Source organism: Erythrolamprus reginae, chromosome 2, assembly GCF_031021105.1.
Source record: "Erythrolamprus reginae isolate rEryReg1 chromosome 2, rEryReg1.hap1, whole genome shotgun sequence".
Taxonomy (NCBI): domain Eukaryota; kingdom Metazoa; phylum Chordata; class Lepidosauria; order Squamata; family Dipsadidae; genus Erythrolamprus; species Erythrolamprus reginae.
Genome location: NC_091951.1, coordinates 75,956,267 through 75,979,492, shown reverse-complemented (window position 1 = coordinate 75,979,492; position 23,226 = coordinate 75,956,267). Strand labels below are relative to the sequence as shown.

The 23,226-nt window shown below is 38.8% G+C and overlaps 1 protein-coding gene and 1 long non-coding RNA gene across 8 annotated transcripts in view; one reads left to right on the top strand and one right to left on the bottom strand.

Moving 5' to 3' along the window:
- LOC139160471 (uncharacterized) overlaps positions 1-7,994 on the bottom strand; it is a 41,525-nt gene extending 33,531 nt beyond the window's left edge. Inside the window, exon 1 of the long non-coding RNA XR_011557949.1 lies at positions 7,916-7,994. This is a non-coding gene — a long non-coding RNA (uncharacterized lncRNA). The remainder of the gene's footprint in view (positions 1-7,915) is intronic.
- PLXNA1 (plexin A1) overlaps positions 1-23,226 on the top strand; it is a 471,845-nt gene that overhangs the window by 283,992 nt on the left and 164,627 nt on the right. For all 7 annotated transcript variants that reach the window (XM_070738367.1, XM_070738366.1, XM_070738363.1 and 4 more), the window contains exon 9: positions 16,005-16,119. In XM_070738367.1, coding sequence (XP_070594468.1) covers positions 16,005-16,119 — 115 coding nt within the window. The remainder of the gene's footprint in view (positions 1-16,004; positions 16,120-23,226) is intronic.

Below are 23,226 nucleotides of genomic sequence, written 5' to 3'. Positions count from 1 at the left end.
TCAGGTGGTCGCGAGTTTGATCCTAGGTAGAGGCAGAGGTAGGGTCTCCTGCTTGGGCAGGGGCTTGGACTAGATCACCTGAAAGGTCCCTTCCAACTCTGTTAATACAAACATAGAATGCAAACAGTTGGTCGCAGTCATGGCCCCTAATGTTATTAATAAAGAGGATTATGGTTATCTAAAGGCAGAAGGAGCAGCTTTTTGAAGAAAGAATGATCATAAAAGTCTTCGGAGAGGGGCGGCATACAAATCGAATAAATAATAATAATAATAATAATAATAATAATAATAATAATTAGATAATTAGGGAGCAAAAGAAAAAAAAGAAAAATTACTGCTTTAATAAAACCCTGCAGATGGATGAAAATTTCAAATTATTAAAATAACTTGGATGTTGGAGATGCTTTGGAAAACCTTGCAGTTAGTTGACATCAGCTGAAGAACTGTCAGGTTATTCTCCAAAATCTCAGAATATTTGCAAGACAAATATACTGGACTCAGGAAACATAGATTTGGAAACATAATGTATAAAATACTCTTGCTTTCTTTCACTGTAACATTTACAAAATTTTTGTACATTTGCTATAGTACCATTGGAAACAAAGAAACCCTAAAGGTTCTGGAGAAATTCCTAAATTCTGACTTTGACAGATTTTCAAAAGGAGAGTTTTATCTAATAGAAGAATACGTTTGAGTGATACTTGGTTTTAGGAAGCAGAATAGTTAGGAAAATACTGTTTTGTCAGATTTAGAAATAGATTTCAGAAAATACAAAGGGGCTATTAAGATTTCACAAATCAAAATGAATTGTGTTTGGAAGATTATGTGTGAAGACATACAATGTGTCCACAAGAATTGAATGTGTGGATGTGGGTTTTTTCCCCCCTGGCAACTGTTGCCATTTGATGACAGATTATATTGTTCTACAAAAGCTACTATTTAGCAGGCAACCCTCGGTGGATAAGGGCTGTAGCTCAGTTGTAGAACATCTGCTTTCTTTGTCTGAATTATTTAGTCTTTAATATTCCAGTTTAAAAATGCAGATAGTATGTGATGTGAAGGACTCATAGAAACATAGAAAAGACTCAGCTGTATTTATCTTGGAATGTAACTATCAGTATGTAATGCTCAGTAGGATTGGCTTAATTTTACCTAGTTTTATGGTTTAAATGAGATAAAATTGTCAGGATACTAAGAATTAGCATTTCTGGGAAAGAAATGGCAAATTGATGATAGTTTCCCTGAGAGAGGAGTCAATGACTGTGGCAGAATGAAGAACTGGAGTGCAAAGTCAACTCTTTGCAATTCCTCTCTAGACAAGGAGAGGACTGGGATTTCCCAGGAAGTCTCCAGGCAGCTGTTCTTCACAAGGAAATTTGTGGTAGTCTCTGGCAGGTTCTCTGGCAGATTTAAAGCACTGTGGGAAAATGCTGTTGTTTTGAATTGTGTATGTGAGGATGGAGAGGGAGAGAGAGAGCAGCAGAAGGAGGAGATGGGATTTTGAAGATTGGACATTAGAGGAATGACAAGGAATTAAAAATTACAATCAAAGGGAAAAAGTATGTGAGTTTGACTCACTAATATAGAATGGAACAAAATGCTTTAACTTTGGAGGATATTTGTGAATAAACTTTTTAGAGGTTGTTTTAATCTTGCTTTTATTTTTATAAATAACTCAAGGCAGTACTTAATACTTCTTTTTATACCATCAACAACAATCTTGTGAGGTACACAGGCCTGGGAGACAGTGACTAACGCAAAGACACCCAGCAGATTTGTATGGCTAAGGCTGAGTTAGAACTCACACGTCTTGTGAATTTTAAAAATGTCTGTCATTATAGACATATTTTGTTTAGAAACAAGATATGGAAAAGGAACAATCTTTTCCAGATATGATTAAATCTGATTCAAAAGTGGAGGTAAAAATGATGGGCTATGGGAATAGAATAGAATGTGAGTTTATTTGATTAAGATTAAAGTATATATGTTATTTGTAGTAAACCTCAATGAACTTTTACTGACCAGGACTGGATGATGAGGCTTTAAAGATGTACAGTATATATAAATAAGTAGATGAGATCATTTATTGTATTTTAAGAAGATGACATGTTACCAAATTGTTTATATTTGTCGCTATGGAGGGGGACGTAATTTCTTCACACATACTTTTCTTTCTTTCTTTCTTCTCTTTATTACACTTACTTTTTTTGCTTTATTTCTTGTTTATATTAGTTTTTAATTAGCACAGATCATAATTAAGGCAGATAACCTTATTGACCAACATCAAAGCATTAACAGGTAATTCTAGGCTTTGAACTGTTTGCTTAACAACTGATCAAAGTGACAACAAACCTCCCAAACATTTAATCTGGTTACATGATGCTTCCATTTTAGCACAAGTAATCCAGTCTCATTTTAGCCTAGATTAGCACATTGTTCAGACTCAACCTTTGAGCATTATAAATACCATTGCAAGCATAGCAGAAGTTACAGTATGGGGAAAAGGCTAAATCTTGTCTTTCCCTCCTGAAAATATATGTATCTCTTATCATTGCCAAAACTGTCTTTGTTACCAATACTGATGCCACTTTATAGATCTTAATATATTTTACATTCTAACTAACATTAGCTATAACACCAAAAGCCTTGCTGAAATAATTTTGTTCCACATTATATCCATCTTAAATTAACTACTGTATATTTTTTGGACTATAACATGCACCGGTGTATAATACGCACCAGGATTTCAAAGAGGTAAGTATATATATATATATAAAGGTTTTTGTCCTTCCCAACCTCCCAAACCCTCTGCATGCCCTATTTTTGCAAAAATGGGGCCTTTTTCCACCCATTTTTTGTAAATGGGCAGAGGATTTGTGAGGCCCGCAGAGAGCTCTTGGGGGCTGGGGGAAGATAAAAATGTCCACATTTTTGTGAAAAACATGTCATTTTTAGTCCATTTTTTCACAAAATGGGGACATTTTTGCCTTCCCTCAATCCCCAGGAGCTCTCTGCAGACTTCGAACACCTTCTGTGCACCTCATTTGTGCAAAAATCAGCTCCCTTTTTTTTTTTTTTTTTGCAAAAATGGGATATGGGGGTGGGGCTTCAGAAGGCAAAATAATGGCTGTACTGTATTCAGTGTAGAAGATGCGTCGACATTTCTACTCTCTTTTAAGGGGGAACAGGGTGCATCTTATACTCCAAAAAGTATGGTATGTGATGGGCCCTCTTCCTTTTCTAAAATCTGTTCTTGGTATTTCTCCATATGATTCTACCTTTTAAAAAAACCCTTGTTTGATAAATTAGTGCAAAAATTTAATAATTTGTACATTATCTTTTATCTCTCTTTTTTGATATAAGTATATATACATGAATATATTTTGACTTTTAAAGAGCCTAGTCTTATTTCTTATTTGTTAACTGACTCTTTGCCTAAATATTTAAATTGATCAGTTAAGTTTCCTTCTGCATTTGATACTTGTACCTTTGGCAGCTTTCTAGAAATGTCAGTTATTGAATATATCCCCTCTATGTCATTCTGTAGTCCTACCTGTAAAGGATTTCAGAATATTCTTTTCATCTTCCTTTAATCTTGTTTGCCTCTTTCAGTTAATTTCCATGATTACTTGATTACCTACCTTAGCTAAACATTTTTTTGTGATTTCTCTTATTTTTGTTATTTTTGTTGTGAGCTGCCCTGAGTCCCTAGGGAATACACACACACACACACACACACAGAGAGAGAGAGAGAGAGAGAGAGAGAGAGAGAGAGAGAGAGAGAGAGAGAGAGAGAGAGAGAGAGAGCCTCTTCTTAAGAACCATTTTCTTCCGAAGAACCTGAGCCTACAAAAATTTCCCAGGAAATTTGAGAGCGGCACGAAGGCCTGGCCAGTTTCCTGCCATTCCTTTTAATCCCGGCCATCTTGAGTTTTTCTGGGCTGCCAGAGGAGCCTTTTGATGGCGCTTAAGGAGCCTTTGGCAGTACAGAGTGAATGAAGCATTTTCCTTTCTCTGGGAGCTTGGAGAGGGAATAAACTCCCTCGCGCTGCCTCTCATACACTTGGCACAAGGTTGCCCCCCAGAGCATCTGGGCACGGAAAGGCAAAAGGGGGTGCTTCACCCTGGCTGGATCAACTCGGCTTCAGCCAAACTGAGGAGTCACCATAGTGAAGGAAAGGCGCTGGCTACAAAGCGAGTGAGTGAGAGGAGAGGGGAGCCCTTCAGCATGGGAAGGAAGAGGAAGCAGATAGCAGCAGCAGACACAGATGCCTTTCAGTCAAAGGAGTGTTTTCCTGTCTGGCACAGTGTATGGGAGGCAGCCTTGCGCTGGGTGTATGGGAGGCGCTTACTCTTCCTCGCCGCCTCAGAGTCCCTCTTTTTTTTAAAAGCCTTAAAGTTTTGGATGTCTTTGATTCCCCTCACCTCACCTTCTTCCTTCGGCAGCGACTGTCCTACTCCTCTTCTTCTTCCTCCTCCTCCTACCCAAATTCCGAGCTTTTATTTCTTTTCTAATGGGTTTGCATGTATTATTTGCCTTTACATTGATTCTTATGGGAAAAATTGCTTCTACTTACAAACTTTTCTACTTAAGAACCTGATCACAGAACGAATTAACTTCTTAAGTAGAGGTACCACTGTACACACACACACACACACACACTTTTGCTTGTTAGATGTCTTAATCAAGAATCCTTTTCCTTTTTTGCTTGATGTTGAAAGTCTGTGTTGTTGTGCTTGTTGCCCAAGGCTTTCATGCCCCTTTTTCCTGACTATTGTGATAGCTTGTACTGAAAGCCACTTGGATCTTTTCCTCTTTGAAATGTTCACATCTCTCTCTCTCTCTCTCTTTTATTTTTGGCTGCTCCAGTTTTTAGTGTCTCCTATTTCTTTTCATTGTTCCCCTGTCTATGTGTATCAAATCTGTTCCTAGCATTAATCTTATATTTTGATTGTATGCAGACAGATCAAATTTTCTTGGCACAGTTTCTCTTTTTAATCTGCTACTTTTAACCTATATATTTCACACCAATAATTTCATGTTCCATTCTAACAACATGTACCTTTATGCAGGGAAGGGCTACCAAAATGTTTACTACCACACTCTGGGTGTGGCTTTTCCATTTTCTTTCAACATCTTTCAGTGCAATTTGGGTGCTCTGGGATGGAGCTCCATTTTTGCTATCCCACTATGTTACCCCAACTCCCGTCCAGGCAGTAGCCCACCCCTGCCTTTATTTTATGCCTAATTTTGGATGAACATTTAAACAATTTAGTGTTTACTATATTGAGATCCTAAAATACTATTAATATTGATAGCTTTATAAGCTTTATAAATAATAGAAATGTTGATAAATTTAATCATGTTATAAACATGATTAAATACATGGAAACTTCCATTGAAAATGTTTCATTGAACTTTGCATTGAAATTGAGACCCGGGTTGGTCTATTGGTTAAGCTACAGGCTACAAAGCAGGAGTAGGGAGTAGTTTCCCGCTCAAGCATGAAAGCCAGCTGGATGAACCACTCTCTCTCAACCAAACTTAGCTCAGAAAGTTGTTGTAGGAACAACAGGAGGAAGAATGTATATTGGATACATTCTCTGCCTTGAATTATTTGCAAAATTAATAAAATAAAACAAGCTGGATACAAATAAAGTAATAAATAAAATTAGAAAATAATAGAAAGTATAAAGATACATCCTAATACAGTATAAAGGAAAGAAGAAATGAAAAAGGAAAGAAAATGCCAAGGGGTATTTGTATTGGTGGCCCTTTCTGTTTCACATTTGAATAACTTGACAAGACCATTGACAATATCATTATTCTTGCTTGCAAGCTAAATACTCTATGTATTCAGGAATCCTTCTGTCAATACCAGTCTGAGATTCAAGAGGAACTGGTTTACCCTTTTCAAATGAATTCTAACCTCCCCATATACATATAGAATCCCTTCTCTTTGCCAAGTTGCCAAGGAAAAAAAATGAATCAAAAGTTGACCTTTTACATGCATCAAACTATTAGATGAAGTCAAAAGTTTTTAGGTGTCAGGACCATGTTGTTCTGAACTAGATTTGTCAAGGAGCCTTTAGCATGATTCTTGAAGTCTCCTAAACTACACATCTATCTATTAGATTTACCTCAGCCAGTTAGGCCAGAGAAAGTGCCAGGAAGTATGAAAAATAATACACTGGGTTGTCTTATCTGGCTGTCTTAACAGCCGACTGCCCTATTTCTCTCCCTTAACAATCCAGTACATGGCTTCAGAATTAGTGTTAAAGTAGATTTCGATGGGATCTCTATAATGTTAGCAATCCCAGCTTTCCAGCCTCAATGAAATTTAGACCAAATATCCCAAAAGACATTGCTGATGAGATGCCAGTTAAAATCTCAGTAATGCACACCAGATCAATTTTTCCTCCAAAAAATTATATAAAGGGATAATAGCCTTAATATGACTAATCCAGAATTTAAAATAGCACTATCAGAACAGATGACTGTCTGACCTGACAGCATTGATTTTGAGAGATCAAAATATGTTAACTGAAATATATCAGCCAAGTTTTCTATGTCTTCCTCAACGTTTTTATCTTCCCAAAACACTTCAAAAAGAACACATCATTTTCTTGTTCTGATAAGGGAACACCGTACAGCATTATGTGTTTTTGTCTGGGTGCATAGGATTTTCTTGGTTTTTTTTTTTTCTTTTTAAGTGTAAGATGCCCAGAATCATTCAGTTGTTAGATGGCTTCTCAGTGTAGTCTAATAAACATACCTTCCACCAATGTACTCTAAATAGTAATGCGTTCTTCTATGACACAGTAAACCTGCAAACAAACTATACATATAGAAGTATAGAATTGTGTTCCCTTAGCCTTCAGGTTGTCCTAATGGATTTTCAAACTGACAGCCATTTTGGTGACTATATGTCAGAGACAAGCTGTTTTGACAGGAATCTCACCATCTAACAACAACAACAACAACAACAACTATTATTATTATTATTATTATTATTATTATTATTATTATTATTTATTGGATTTGTATGCCGCCCCTCTCCGCAGACTCGGGGCGGCTAACAACAATAATAAACACAACATATACAATCCAATAAGAAAAAAACAACTAAAAACCCCTATTATAAAACCAAACATACACACAAACATACCATGCATAACTTGTAATGGCCTAGGGGGAAGAGCTATCTCAACTCCCCCGTGCCTGGCAGTATAAATGAGTCTTGAGTAGTTTATGAAAGACAGGGAGGGTGGGGGCAGTTCTAATCTCCGGGGGGAGTTGGTTCCAGAGGGCCAGGGGTGCCACAGAGAAGGCTCTTCCCCTGGGGCCCGCCAAACGACATTGCTTAGTCGACGGGACCCGGAGAAGGCCAACTCTGTGGGACCTTATCAGTCGCTAGGATTCGTGCGGTAGCAGGTGGTTCCGGAGATAATCTAGTCCATTGCCATGTAGGGCTTTAAAGGTCATGACCAACACTTTGAATTGTGACCGGAAACTGATCGGCAGCCAATGCAAGCCACAGAGTGTTGCAGAGACATGGGCGAATCTAGGAAGCCCCATGATGGCTCTCATGGCCGCGTTCTGCACGATCTGAAGTTTCCGAACACTTTTCAGAGGTAGTCCCATGTAGAGAGCATTGCAGTAATTGAACTTCGAGGTGATGAGAGCATGAGCGACTGTGAGCAATGACTCCCTGTCCAAATAGGGCCACAACTGGTGTACCAGGCGAACCTGGGCAAACGCCCTCCTCGAAAAATGATGTTAGAGCCAGAGATAATAAAATAGCAATAGCATTTAGACTTATAAACTACTTCACAATGCTTTACAGCCCTCTCTAAGCAGTTTACAGAGAGTAAGCACATTGCCCCCAACAATCTGGGTCCTCATTTTACCCACCTGGGAAGGATGGAAGGCTGAACCAACCTTGAGCCTACTGAGATTCGATCCGCCAAACTGCTGGCAGCCGATGATCAGCAGAAGTAGTTTGCAGTACTGCATTCTAACAACTTCACCAAAGAGGTTCTTCGAAGAGAAGATGGAAAATGCCAAATCATTGTCCCTTAGTAGAATAAGCAAGATATTTGTAGCAGGATAGCTCATCCAGCTTATATAGCAGTTCAAAGGCCAACATAATTGCCCACACAGATTTTGATTCTCTTCCTTGTAAGAAAGGAATTCTGTATTAGAGAATACTAATAATGCTCCCTACCTTGTAGCTGATTTATGTGAAAATGTATATTTTATAGGATATTTTATCTTTGAAATAGGCAGTCAAAAATCAAATAACATCAGTTAGTCAATTAATTAAGCTTGTTTTACTGCGGACAACCAATGTCTTTTGGCACTTCACAGTAGAAAGATAAAACTAAAAACAGATATTTAAACTAGCCATTAAAACTAACAATTAACCACAGTTAAATTATTATTTGCCTATTTAAATAATCCTTTTAAAAAAATATGTGTTTTTAGAGTTGTCTTAACTATAAACCGCCTGATGTGGTCTTGGCATCTGAGTTCTGTTCTGCAACCAGAAAACATTATGACATTGAAACTTGCGTGTTACTAGAACAAATGCAACAGACAAATTGTTAAAAAGTTATAATACTTATATGGTTATTTATCAAGCACATCTAAATAATCCCCAAGGCAGGTCACACCTTTTGTGTACTCCTAACGTTTAGAAATTACAAACCTGTCATCTCTCTCTCTCTCTCTCTCTCCCTCCCTCCCTCCATCCTTCTCTCTAACTCTCACTCTCCTCCCTCCCCCCTCAAGGTCATGTGATCACCTAACAACCGTATTACTTACTTAACAGTGTACTAATTCACTTAACAACTGTGGCAGCAGTTAAATAAGGCAAAACTCATTTAACAAATGTCTCACTTAACAACATTTTATGCTCAATTGTGGTTATAAGTCGAGGACTACCAGTATTTCAATTAGATTTATTTTCCAGCCTTCTTTAAATCTTGCTTTTGTCCCTCCATCCCTCCCTCCATCTCTTATCTTTTAAAAATAATTTGCTTTCTCTTGTTTCCCATGCTTTAAAGATAGTATAAAAAGTAAGCAATCCTATACAATAACATTTGTAAATGAAATGAAACTAAGTGACACCTGAATAGAACCATAATAACATTGAGGAAAAAAATATTAATTCTGGACTTCTTTAAGTTTCATATTCAAAAAATGGGAAATTCTCAAGTGACTAGAGGCTGTCAATGTATGTGTATCACTCAGACATTGGTATTTATAATTTATACTTAATAGTCTGCATGTATATTTTTATCGACATATGTTTACAAATACTTGTGAGTATATTACATTGAACTTGATGCAATGCATTCAGTATAGACAATACGTTTACTTTTTTGTAAATGTAATCAAACAACTATGGTTTATCAATTTGTTCATTAGATTAATTATCTAAAATTTAATTGGAGTCTGTGAAGACTTGTGTATAGTTTGTAAGTCTATAGGTTCACTTGGATTCACTTGGATTAGTATGTCATGTTACGCATTACTCTGTAATATGTAACATGACATTCTAAAGACTGCATTTTCCAAAGAAAATTCAGTCTTTTGGCATCTTGTTGCATATTTCAATGTAACGTATAATGTTAAAGTGAAAACACTGCAAATGTATTGAATGTTTATTCGTTTTGAGGGAAATTATTAAAAATTCTTTGTAATAAATCGAGTTTCAGTGCATTTGACCAGTGAAGTTGAATAACATTAGTTCTAAACTGATCTTATCTACCTGCATGACTGATTGATTGAATGACTGACTGACTCTCTTGCAACATGTGTTTCTCCTCAAATGTGTTCCTGTAATAAGGAATTTTCATGCAGGTTTTGGTGTTCTATACTCCTCAGTTAACTGATCTGTTGTTATATCTGGACTGTGAAGGAAGCTGTGGAAATACATTCATTTCAGTTAACAGTCGCAATGACGAGGGGTGTCAGAAATGGAAGCACTGAAAGAAATATATATTTTAAATTAAATTATGCAAAAATATCTCAAAAGAACTTGAAATCATAAGACACACATAGCAGTAAGAACAATCAGTTCAGGAAAATGTCTACATTTACCCGAAGAAGTATTTTTTATTATATATTATTTTTATAGGAAAATTTCAATCGGGGTATTTATTACAGAATCTTTGCAGGTCTTAAATAATATTGGGGCTATCTTTTTTCTTTTAATATTGTATTATAAGTGAATTGGAAAAGAGCATTTCATAAATTAATCTGGCGATAAGAAATAGCAATACTGTATAGATGAAAGAAAGGCATACCAAATACACTGCCCCCAAAAAATAAAGGGAACAGTCAAATAACATAGAAACATAGAAGATTGACCTCATGATCCATCTAGTCTGCCCTAGATAACACATCCTAGATCTGAATGAATGAAATATTCTCATTGAATACTTTATTCTGTACAAAGTTTAATGTGCACAACAGCATGTGAAATTGATTGTCAATTAGTGTTGTTTCCTAAGTGGACAGTTTGATTTCACAGAAGTTTGATTTACTTGGAGTTATATTGTGTTGTTTAAGTGTTCCCTTTATTTTATTTTTTTGAGCAGTATAGTTTCACAGGTACAAAGATTCCCATTTTGCTAAAATCAGCAAGAAAGACCTGCGATCAAATGACTTATTGACTCCTTGTTTTTAGATATTAATATTGTTGCTTGGATTTACTGTATATCGATTTACTCATCTCACCCTAGTTTTTTCCTTTCTATCCTGGGGAAGCTAGAGTGAGGCAATCCATTATTCAGCCTCTTTTGACTTTTACTTTTGGTTTTTTGGGTTTTTTGAAAGAAAAAAAACCATTTCATTCATCCATGCTGCTGCTGGATGACATTCTTTGGCACTTTATTTCTGTTAATTCTGTTTAGAATGCATTGACACCCCCCTCCATTTTGTTTGACCTCCGTATCATGATAAGTTGGACTGGATGTGTATGACTGTGTAGCTGATGATTGTTATCATAATGTATTTTTAAAATAGTTTTTAACTTTTTAATATTGTATTTGTATTTGTACTGTATATGTTGTGAACCGCCCCGAGTCATCGGAGAGGGGCGGCATACAAATCTAATAAATTATTATTTTTTATTATTATTATTATTATTATTATTATTATTATTATTATTATTATTATTATTATTATTATTATTCACAGAGGACTATAGAGGAAGTAAGTTTGTGAGCAGAGACTGCCAGAAAATATTACAATACAGCAAGATCTTTGTGGTCCTTTGACATCAGTTAGATAATTGAGGCTATCAGGTCAAAAACTAGCATAAACTCTGGTTTCCATTAGCCAATGATCTTTACTACAAAAGAAAGGGTCACATAGCAGAATCCAAAAGTCTGTGTATGACTGCACAAGTTTTTGTGAAAATTTTCAAACTTAATTAACAGGCAAAGGCTTTGCATCCCTGATTATTTGATATTTTGAGATAGTATTTAAAAATAAGTTGCTTTCTTTATGTGATTCTTACATTCTATATTCCCTCATGAAACTTACAGATACTGTATGTATCCAAGAATAATTATAAATATAATTCTTTTTTCCTATTTGCAAATATATTTTCCACTAGAGGGCATTGTGCTCTCCAATATTTCCCATGAAGCTTTGAGAACTTTTTTTTATAGCGCTCATAATATATTATACAGCACTGTTTCCAGAATTACATTAATATCCAGTATAATGCCAAATCATATGAACCTATCCCCAGGCAAGCGTGAGAATCAATCATAATTAATTTGAAAAAATTCCGCACAGTGATGCTTTGAAATCGACTTAAAAACAGCAGCAGTGAAAGAAACAAAAGTGACCCTAATTGTCTAAAAATATAAACCATAACTTTTGAAGGATGGTATTGCCATTCTCATTATCTCAGATTTAATGGGCTTTTTACAAAAATGTGAAATCTTGTCTAGCTAACTCACAAATCCAAACAGAAATTTAATTAACACATTTCAAGTATCGCTTTGTAGCAGAGATGGAAATAGTACTTCGGTCTAGCTTCCCCCCCCCCCCCTTTCAAAATCTTTCCATTCATTCTAGATCAGATTAATCAATTTATGTCTTTACTTTCCGATGCCAGTTAGAGGAAAGGATTTGAGTATTACCTCTTAAACAATACTTAAGTGTGAAAGGAAGATTGGGCTTGAAGCCTATTATGACTGATTTGAGCCAGTTTGACCAAATATGTAAGTTGTGGAAATACACTTATTTTCTCTAAACATTAAAAAATGTTTAGTCCCTGAATATTGACAGTAAACAATGTTCACCCCAGGAAAAAGGAGAGATGGAACAGATGGTGTCAGGCTGTCAAGCAACCTGCTGCTGAAACATAAACAGATAGTGATGACATATGGATATAGGGCATAAACTCCCAAACATGCTATAATGCTTAATTTTGAATGAAGCCTATTCAGATCATAGAAGTATGAAGAGTCTCCCTGGCTCTTATACTTTGATAAAATAAGGAATCTTGGTGGATATTGCCAGGGTGATCAGTTAAGAAGAAGAAAACATTTTTTTTTCTTAGCAGTGGCAGAGGAAAAACTTCTAAAAAAAGAAGGAAAGATGTTAATAGATATTGGTGCATAGGGCTACCCACTAATAAAGCCCAATAGAGGTTACATTTAGTTTCTCACATAGAATTATTTCATCCATGCTTAAAGAATTAATATGGCATTGGAGTAATTCACTTTCATTTTCCACATGACTGTACTCTTAAACATAAATATTACTGCATTAAACTCACCCATTAAGTGAACTTAGCAAAAGTCTAGAAATATAATACATATGTGTTATATTATAAGCAGGTAACCTTTGTTTACTCACTACCTTGTACAGCAATCATTTGAAGTTACAGCAGTGGTAAAAAACCCAACAACTTGGCAACCAATCCTTGCATTTACAGCCATTGCAGTGTAATATGCACACGGTTTGTGTGCTTCACAGCAGGCACACATTCACAACTGTTACAAATCTTTCAGTGATTGATCGCCATTCCTATACTTTGTAACTGGCACACGTTTTTGCTTGTGACAAACAGCAATAATACTATACAATATGGAAGGTGGAAATAAAATCATATCTGTGTCTCCTCCACACCCCCACATGAATAGAATGATTCTCAGAGTTATTGAGTTTTGTGGGCATTTCAAAAATGAGTTCAGCTGATGTTTCAGTGATGAGATTGGCTGTCAGATCTATGTGCTACCTTATCTAACTGCTTTTGTTATTATATTTATTTTGATAAAAAGTTGGGCAATTTTTAAATATTTCCCTCATTGGGGTTTATTTGCTGATGCAAGTTATTAATAATTGGAAAAGACTATATGGCCCAGTTCGAAACAAGTGCATTGGATCAAGAATGTTATATTGCACCCACTGAAGTCTCCATAGTGCTGAATGTTTTTGTCAATACATTATAAATACATATAAATACATAAAAACTTTTGAATCTGAAATTTATTTATTTATTTATTGGATTTGTATGCCGCCCCTCTCTGCAGACTCGGGGCGGCTAACAACAATGGTAAAAACAACATGTAACAATCAAATTTAATAAAACAACTAAAACCCCTAATTATAAGAACCAAACATACACACAAACATACCATGCATAACTTGTAATGGCCTAGGGGAAGAAATATCTTAACTCCCCCATGCCTGGTGACAAAGGTGGGTCTTGAGTAGTTTGCGAAAGACAAGGAGGGTGGGGGCCGTTCTAATCTCTGGGGGGAGTTGATTCCAGAGGGCCGGGGCCGCCACAGAGAAGGCTCTTCCCCTGGGGCCTGCCAAATGACATTGTTTGGTCAACGGGACCCAGAGTAGGCCAACTCTGTGGGACCTTATCGGCCACTGGGATTCATGCGATAGAAGGCGGTTCTGGAAGTATTCGGTTCCGGATGAAATGCAAGGATTAACTTCATACATTCGTTATGTAAAATATTTAATAGTGTCTTCACAGATAATGAAATTATTCACTGTTTTGCCTACCAATTATGATTATACCATTTTAGGTATTAAAAATGCATAATCACACATGCATTTGAGTATGGATATATGTGATATATGTGATATATAAATAGATGAAATAAACAAACATGTTTGTTAAATCTGTTTCTTGGTTTGGGAATGAAAACACGAATAAACACAAATAAACTTCCAGAAAAAAGTGTTTTGGAGTTTGTTTGTTTTTTTGCATCTTTAGTAATGACACCAAAGTTCTACAAATTGTTGCATCTTTGGTCACTCAACTCTAGATAGTGGGCTGAACATGGCTGGATTAATGATTAACTCTGAGAGTTTCAGTCAGGGCAACCTATCTCCTGATTATTTTTCTCAAGAAGACTTTATTCATAAAGCTATATATATATGGGAATTGATTTTGTTTCTCCTCATACAAATCTTCATTTCTCTGAACGTTGAGATCAAAAACATTTGCCTGAATAAGATGACAATTGAAAACATAACACCTAGACAGTAGCATTCTGTTTTTGCAGGTATAATTGGACCCTGGTGTACCAGAGACTGGGGAATATGATTTCTAGGATGTCTATTTATCTGATGTTTCTGGATTAGTAGCAGCCCTAACTATTGTCAGTATGAGAAGAAAAGCTGCCACTGATTTTAAAACAAAAACTAGAGTTCTGTTTTCTTCCTTCTTCCCACACATATCGCAAATGAATGCTACCAATGAGTTCCTGAATCTTTCTCTAGAGTGTGAACAAAGCAGAGGCAAATGGAAATGAAGGATCAAAAACTCAGAAATAAAATTGAGATTACCACATGCTTGATCATTGGGAAAAATGAAGTTAAAGAATTCTTAATCTATCAAAAAAGCCACCAGCTCTTTTGAGTATTGTAGTATTGTAGGCAAAACTCTGCCCATGGTGGCCTGTGATTCGATCTTGATGGGCCTTAGGGTTGACCCAGTCTTCCATCCTTTCGAAGGGCATAGTATACACAGAAGCAACATGAGTAGATAATACAAGACATTGTAGTATGTTGTTACAATAAGATTTTAAAAAACAACTCTATTCAAATGTTAATCTGAGTCATATTTTACGTAACTGTATATCTCCATCCCCCCCGGAAATGATTCTGTATTACGTTTTTCAGGGCTTTTCTCAATATGACTCTGTTGTTTTGCTATTTGTTTATTTAAATTGCTTTTCATACGTCTCAAAATAAAGCTCACAAAGTCTGTGATTCAACCCATAGTGCATATCGATGGAAAGAAAGAATTGTAATGCTGCCAAGTTAGAAGCCGAGGTCATTGGGGCACAGATTTAATCACACGGAAAGCATTATGAGGCCCCAGTGTGGAGAAAGGAGAAGGCGGTTGACACAAGGGCTGAGGAATGTGAATATTAAACTGTGACATTTGTAAAGTTCTGTGTTTGCAGTCACTCAAGGTGGTGTCTTAGCTTCTTTATAGTGTTCTCATCTTTGATTCAGTAGTGAACTTGGTTGTCTCAACATGGAACTAAGGATATAAAACTGTGGAAAAAGACTTGGAGGGCTATGTGTAAGGGACATTTTTCATTCACTCTGTATCCTATTATGATCCTAAGGGATGATGTGTTTCTCCCATTGTCATTTTATGATTTGTATTACATGGCAAACATTTTGCCAAAAAGCCATTGAGGCTTTTGGCAACAATAGAGATATCAGTACTTATGGCCCTATCCAGATCTTAATCCATTGTCCTAACCTATAAAATCTTTCCCACAGGTTCCATTGTATAGTACGAGTTTTTCATTTCTTGGCCTGATGTTCATTTCTTCACTTATTTTATATATTGTCAACACTTTCTGGATCTTTGTCATGAGACACTTTTGTTTATGACACACTGCTAGTAATAATGAAAAGGACAAGCTGTTATGTAACCAAGATGTTTCTGAAAGTATTAATGCTTGTCTTCTTTTTTTGTGTGTTTTTTTTACAGATGCCTGTCCTGTGTGAATGGATCCTTCCCTTGCCACTGGTGTAAATATCGTCACATTTGTACTCACAATGCAGCAGACTGTTCCTTCCTTGAAGGCCGTGTAAACATGTCTGAGGTATATCTGCCCTTTTTTTTCTCCTCAGTGTTACAGTTCATCTGTTTTCTCCTCCCGTCTCTTTTTTCATTTCTTAGATGATACAGCCCAAAGCCCCATTTCATTTAAAGAAGGATCAAATCCGGGGTTCAAAAACAATAGTTAATCATTTGATTCAATATTGGGTAATCCTTGGCTACTTAGGCATCAGAATAAGAAAAGACTGAGGAGATTTGAAAGAACGAGAAAGGAGAATTTTAAAATCAGGCCATGCAAGGAAAAGATGAAAAGCATTGTGCAGTAGAGATTCAGACAAAGATATTAATATTCACATGAAAGTACATCTATTGGATTGTACAAAATGGGTGGGAATGTGGGTATTGGGCACCTATAGATTTTCCCTTGTTACACCTCTGTTATGCAAGCTGTACAGATCTTCTCATTTCATTTTAGGTGCAATTAAAGATTTTGGTCATTATCTTTAAAGCTCTACATAGCATAGAAGCAGGAGCAAGTTCAGGCTATTTGCAGGATTGCCTTTCTTTGACATTTCTGTCCATCCCATTAGATTGGGTAGGATGTTTGAGGTCCCCCTCTAAAACATTATCATCTAATGGAATCTTGGAAGTAGGCTTTATCTCTGGCTGCCCCTCCTTTATAGAATACATTCCCCTCAGCAATCCAGAAAGCCCTCACTCTTTTAGTGTTCCTGAAAGCATTTAAAACCTTGCTGTTTACTGGGATTGAGTGTTAAAGCCTGTGAAGGATTGTTGGAATACTCTGAAAAAATTGAGGCACTGGATGTTGTTTTAAGGTGGGTGACCATAAACATATAAGGATCACCCAGAAAGTAATGCACCACATTTTTTTCCTTCAACAATTATTTATTGAACACAATGAAACTCGCGCACAAGATGCTTTTTCTACATTCCCTATATTTCTACGTAATCTCCGTCTCGTTCTATGGCCTTCCTCCAGCGAGACACAAGGGCATGTATGCCCTGTCGGTAACACTCCTTGTTCTAATGGCCTCACACTCTGTTCTTCTGTTCTGTTCTTCTAATAGCCTCACCCTCTGTGCCCAGCAACTAATCATACTTCTGTCGACTGCAGATTCTCCATAAACTGTACACAAACATTTGTGAATGTTCCCAACAGTTTCTTTCTCAGCAGTGAGAAATTCAAGGACGACACGCTCCTTGTAGCATACATCACTTACAGATGCCATTTTAAAACACTGCTGCAGCTATGCTATTTGTCTGAAGAAACACAAAATTTATACACCCACTCCTGACAATTCAAATAATGTATATCTAAAGGTTTGCATTTGTACCATTACTGTAGGCTGAGAAAAAAAATGTGGTGCATTACTTTCTGGGCAACCCTCATACAAATCTTTTTTAAAAATAAAATATATTAAAATATAAAATAGTATAGAAAGGAAACTATTTTTTTTGTGGTTCTTCATAAATCTTTGCATAAATCTTTGTACATTTCATACATTAAAATGTGTCATGTTAAAAATGTTAAACATTAATATATATTTATATATCATGGCATTTAGTATGAAGTAAGCGTTTTGGGGAAGGGCATTCCAAAGCTTCCCAAAAGTTGATCCAGAGATTTAAGCAGACATGACACTTGCTAGATAAACAGTGTTGTCTTGTTTATCATCCATATGGTGGAATGGTCTGTTTAACAAAGAAACAGAGTCTTTCAAGAACCAGAGGATTTAACTTCTTTATCCTTTTGTAGTTTCCTCTTAGAGTCCCCGTGCAAACCATTAAGAAGCAAGCCCACAGGCCAGCAAGTCAATTTCAGGGAGGTCACGGTTATGTTCACTAGGACCCTTTCTTCCTTTTTTCTTCTCTCATCTTTATCAGACTGTCATTTTAGCCTTCAGGCATTTTGTAAGCTCTTTTTCTGGCTCCATTATCTGAGAGAACTCCTCCAACCAAAATAAGTTGTAATGGTGGACAGATTCCACCCCCACCGCTACCAATTACTTAAAAACTGGCTTTCAGGAAAACCATATGCATGTTTACATCTAAAGTCTTAAGGAAAATTGTAACACACAGCTTAAGTAAAACATTTGTTCAAAAAAAAAAAAAAGGCCCGATTTTATATATCTATTCCACCTTAGTTATTAACCTGAGTGATTAAAGTATTTGAACTGTCAAGGAGAATCAATAATTGTAAGTGACAGGGCACATGCCCTGCAGAAATGAGCCAGCTTAAAGCAAATTCTGTCTTCAAACCATAATTTGAATAATTTTGAGCTTTTATCATTTGGCTTATTCCCCTAAAGGATGAATAGAGTTTGGCTTTTGATCTGCAAGGGGACAAAAACGCTGAAATCTAACGATACATTGGATAATAAATTTATATAACAGAACTATCTGGGTGGCTCTGTATCATCCTGGGTTTCTTCTTTATTATAAAGAAGTGTCTTTTATATTTCTTGCCAAATGTTAATTCTTGCTACTCCATAGCAGCTAGTTTCTGTCTCGCACTTACTTATTTTATAGGGCTGCCCAGCTCATGAAAAGTGACTTTTATCCACTTATGATTTGGATAAGTAGCAAAGTCTTTACATTTATTTGTCCGTTTTATTTTATTTATTTATTTTGTCAGTCATGTATAAGGTAACAGATATACAGTAAGTATAAACATGATTATGAGTACAGGAAATGAATACAAATAAATGGAGGACAGTAGGATAGGGGCAGTAGGTAGGATGGTGTGCTTATGCACGCCCCTTATGGATTTATTTTGTATAGTGAAACATCTCATGTTGGTTTGTTTGAAGAAAATAGTCCTGTTTAAGAATAATTATACTCACTGGTAAAGCAAGGTGGAGCGTGTAGAAACTCAAATAGATGCTGATAAATATTACTGGTGAAATACCAGTCTGAAAGGTCAAATTCAATGCAATTCTATGGATTTATTTATTTGATTTGTGGCTGACATCCATCTCCGAGGACTCAGGGTGGCTCACACCATGTCAAAATACAATAAAAACAATATACAGTATACATAACTAAAAAATCCAATTATTATAACTAAAACTTTAAAAAATATTACCGGTAATAGAGTTAAAATAATCCATTACCATTCACACATCGAAACATACTACATTCGTCGGCCAGTGGGCTAGGGTCTAATGGCCCCAAGCCTGACGGCATAAATAGGTCTTTAAGTTTTTATGGAAGAGGAGTAGGGTAGGGGCAGTGCGAATCTCCAGGGGAAGCTGATTCCAGAGGGCCAGGGCCCCTACAGAGAAGGCTCTTCCCCTACATCCCGCCAAACAACATTGCCTAGTTGATGGGACCTGGAGAAGGCTGACTCTGTGGGACTTAACCAGTCGCTGGGACTCATGCGTAAAAGGCAATCTCGGAGTAATCTGGCCCAATGCCATGTAGATATACCATATATACCACTCTTTAAAATGAAGGATACATTTCAAATACAGTGATCCCCCGGGTATTGCGCTCCCGATCATTGCGAAACGGCTATATGGCGATTTTTGAACCCGGAAGTAAAAACACCATCTGCGCATGCACACCCTTTTTTTCTATGGGCACGCATGCGTAGATGGCGCCGGGCAGATCAGCTGCTGGGCGGCTTCCCTGGGTCTTCCCCCTCTTGCTGGCGGGAGGGCGAAGCCCCCCCAGCACCCGCTCGCCCGCCGTTCGCCCGGCCACCCGCCGTTCACCGCTCGCCCCGCCTTTCGCCCGGCCACCCGCCGTTCGCCCGGCTCGCCCGCCCTTTGCCCGGCCAACCGCCGTTCGCCCCGCCGTTCGCCCGGCTCGCCCACCCTTCGCCACTCGCCCGCCCTTCGCCCGGCCACCCGCCCTTCGCTCGCTGCTCGCCCGGCCACCCGGGTTCGTTTGGCTTCGGGACATGCCGGCGGCGATGTTTTAAAACAGCCGCGCGAACCCGGGTGGCCGGGCGAGCAGCGAGCCCGCCCTTCGCCCGGCCACCCGCCGTTCGCTCGCTGCTCGCCCGGCCACCCGGGTTCGTTTGGCTTCGGGACATGCTGGCGGCGACGTTTTAAAACAGCCGCGCGGTTTACCAACTGAGTCCCGAAGTCAAAGGCGAACTTCGGGACTCAGTTGGGAAGCCGCGCGGCTGTTTTAAAACGTCGCAGCCGGCATGTCCCGAAGCCAAACGAATCCAGGTGGCCGGGCGAGCAGCGAGCCCGCCCTTCGCCCAGCCACCCGCCGTTCGCTCGCTGCTCGCCCGGCCACCCGGGTTCGTTTGGCTTCGGGACATGCCGGCGGCGACGTTTTAAAACAGCCGTGCGAACCCGGGTGGCCGGGCGAGCAGCGAGCCCGCCCTTTGCCCGGCCACCCGCCCTTTGCTCGCTGCTCGCCCAGCCACCCGGGTTCGTTTGGCTTCGGGACATGCCGGCGGCGACGTTTTAAAACAGCCGCGCGGTTTACCAACTGAGTCCCGGTCAAAGGCGAACTTCGGGACTCAGTTGGGAAGCCGCGCGGCTGTTTTAAAACGTCGCCACCGGCATGTCCCGAAGCCAAACGAACCCGGGTGGCCGGGCGAGCAGCGAGCGAACGGCGGGTGGCCGGGCGAAGGGCGGGCGAGCGGCGGGTGCGGCAGCAGTGAGGAGTTTGCGTGGGCGGCGGGGAAACCCCAATCTTCGGCTCCTCGCTGCTGGGAAGTAAAAACACCATCTGCGCATGCGCAGATGGTGTTTTTACTTCCGCAGCGCTACTTCGCGCAAAACCGATCATTGCGAGGGGTCCTGGAACGGAACCCTTGCAATGATCGGGGGATCACTGTATAGTATACAACAGAATAATAGAATAGCAGAGTTGGAAGGGACCTTGGAAGTCTTTTAGTCAAACCCCCTGCTCAAACTCTAAAACACTTCAGACAAATGGTTGTCTAATCTCTTCTTAAAAACCTCCAGTGATGGGCCTCCTACAGCTTCTGGAGGCAAGCTGTTCCACTGGTACCCCCCCCGCCCCATATTTTATTTTCTACAATCTCAATATCTTTTTTATATTATGGCAACCAAAACTGGGTTGCAATATTCTAACTGTGGCCTTACAAAGACATTATAACATTGCACTAACATTTCATGTGATCTTGAGTCTATCTCTTTGTTAATGCAACCTAGGACTGCGTTGGCTTTTTTTGGCAACTTCAGCACACTGCTTCCAGAGGGGAAGTGGTTAAGAAAAACTAATGGTGGTGATGGAACATTCCTGGTGATGGTAACTTTTAGCAGTGGGATTTGCTAAGTTTTCAAAAAATGCTACACAAGGCTGCTTGATGGTTGTATGTGGTTTTGTGTCATTTGTGCAGGTCTACTATAGATTTCAATGTTAGAAAATAGATAACCTGCAAACATATTGATCCACTTATAACGTGCAACAAAAACTAGATTATGCAATTATGAATTAGCAAAGCCTTAATGTCAGTAATCTCCAGTTCTGATGGAAAGCTCTCAGAGGCTGCCTTCATTGGTAGTCCTGTAGATCAGTGGTCCCCAACGTTTTTTCCACCAGGGACCAGTTTCAGCAAGACAATTTTTCTATGGCCCAGTAGGGGCGGAAAGGGGTGTGGTTGGGGGCGGGATTAAGCATGGGGGTGCTGGTCCTCCCCGCCCCTCTTTCCTGCCATCGTCCTGTAGCCGGCAGAACCTGCCTCCCAAGCCCTCTTGCCCAGCGGGAGCTAAGCGCTGGAGAGAGGGGGTCAGGCTGGCCCTCCTGCCTCCCCCCAGCCAAAAACGCAAAAGCGCCCCATGGCAGAAGCCAAAAGAGGCTTGAGCCTCTCGGTCCTTCCCGCCCCTCTGTCCCATCCATCGTCCTGTGGCCGGCAGAACCTGCCTCCCGAGGCCTCTTGCCCGGTGGGAGGCGAAGCGCTGGAGGGAGGGGGTGGCGGCATGAGGGCCGGCAGCTGCTGACTCCACGGACCGGTGCAACATGCCCCGCGGCCCGGTACTGGTCTGCGGACCCCTGCTGTAGATGACTATGTAATATCTCATGGAAACAAGATGAATTGGACTGTTTGGAGCCTTTATTGTAGTTTTATGTCTTTCAGTTTGTCACCTTGCTTTATGAGCTGGACAGCATGTGCGATTTTCAGATAGTTATCTGCCTATTTGTTTATGAAGAAATTCACCATAAGAACCTGGAGCAAATTAGGAACACATCCCTGTAGGTATTTGTGTGCTGATTAATAGCTATGTATAGTGTAAGCAATATTTGGAAGATACTGAAATGGCAGTGGAACTTGTAAAAATTGTTTCGTTTTGCAGTCAGGTTTATTTCGCCATAAAATTCTCCTATGTCTCCTCAAATTATAAACTATAAACTATATACTATAAACTATATTATGTATAAACTATAAACTATAGTTGTTAAGGTTTATTTTGATATTCAGTTCTATCAATGGGATGTAAAAGAATTATGGTGGTGGCACATTGGTTAGAGTGCAATACTTCAGGCTATTTCTGACTGCTGGCTGCCTGCAATTTGGCAGTTTGAATTTCACCAGGCTTAAGGTTGCCTCGGTCTCCCATCCTTTTGAGGTGGGTGAAATGAGGACCCAGATTGTTGGGGGCAATAAGTTCTTTAAACCACTTAGAAAGGGCTGTAAAGCACAGTGAAGTGCTATATCTAAGTCTTAAGTGCTATTGCTATTTCTGAGAATTATGGATCAGTAGGATTCTAGCTCTATAAATATAAAAGCTTTTGTCACAGTATCATTCTGGTGTATAAAGGTCCAGGTTGTCTTCTGGAAAATTAATATCAGTTGAAGCCCCTGACCTTTTGTGGGTGGTGTCCACCTATGTCACTTATGAGTAAATCTCTTCTAGGAGCTTTTGTTTTTTTGATATTACAGATTAAACATTCTCATTCACATACAATTATTCCCTTTTGCTTTCTGACTCCCTTGTATTATATGCAAGAAGCTTCTTTGTAATGGTAGATGGGAAGTAACATCCATGGTTTTTATAGATGGTTCAACTGTCTGTTCAGACCTTGAAAGCATCTCTTTTCTCCTTCATAACTGGCAATAAAAACTAGTGTCTCCAGGCATAGCATGATCAGGTTATAAACTAAACTCTTAATAGTTCTGCATGGAACTGTTTGAAATTTG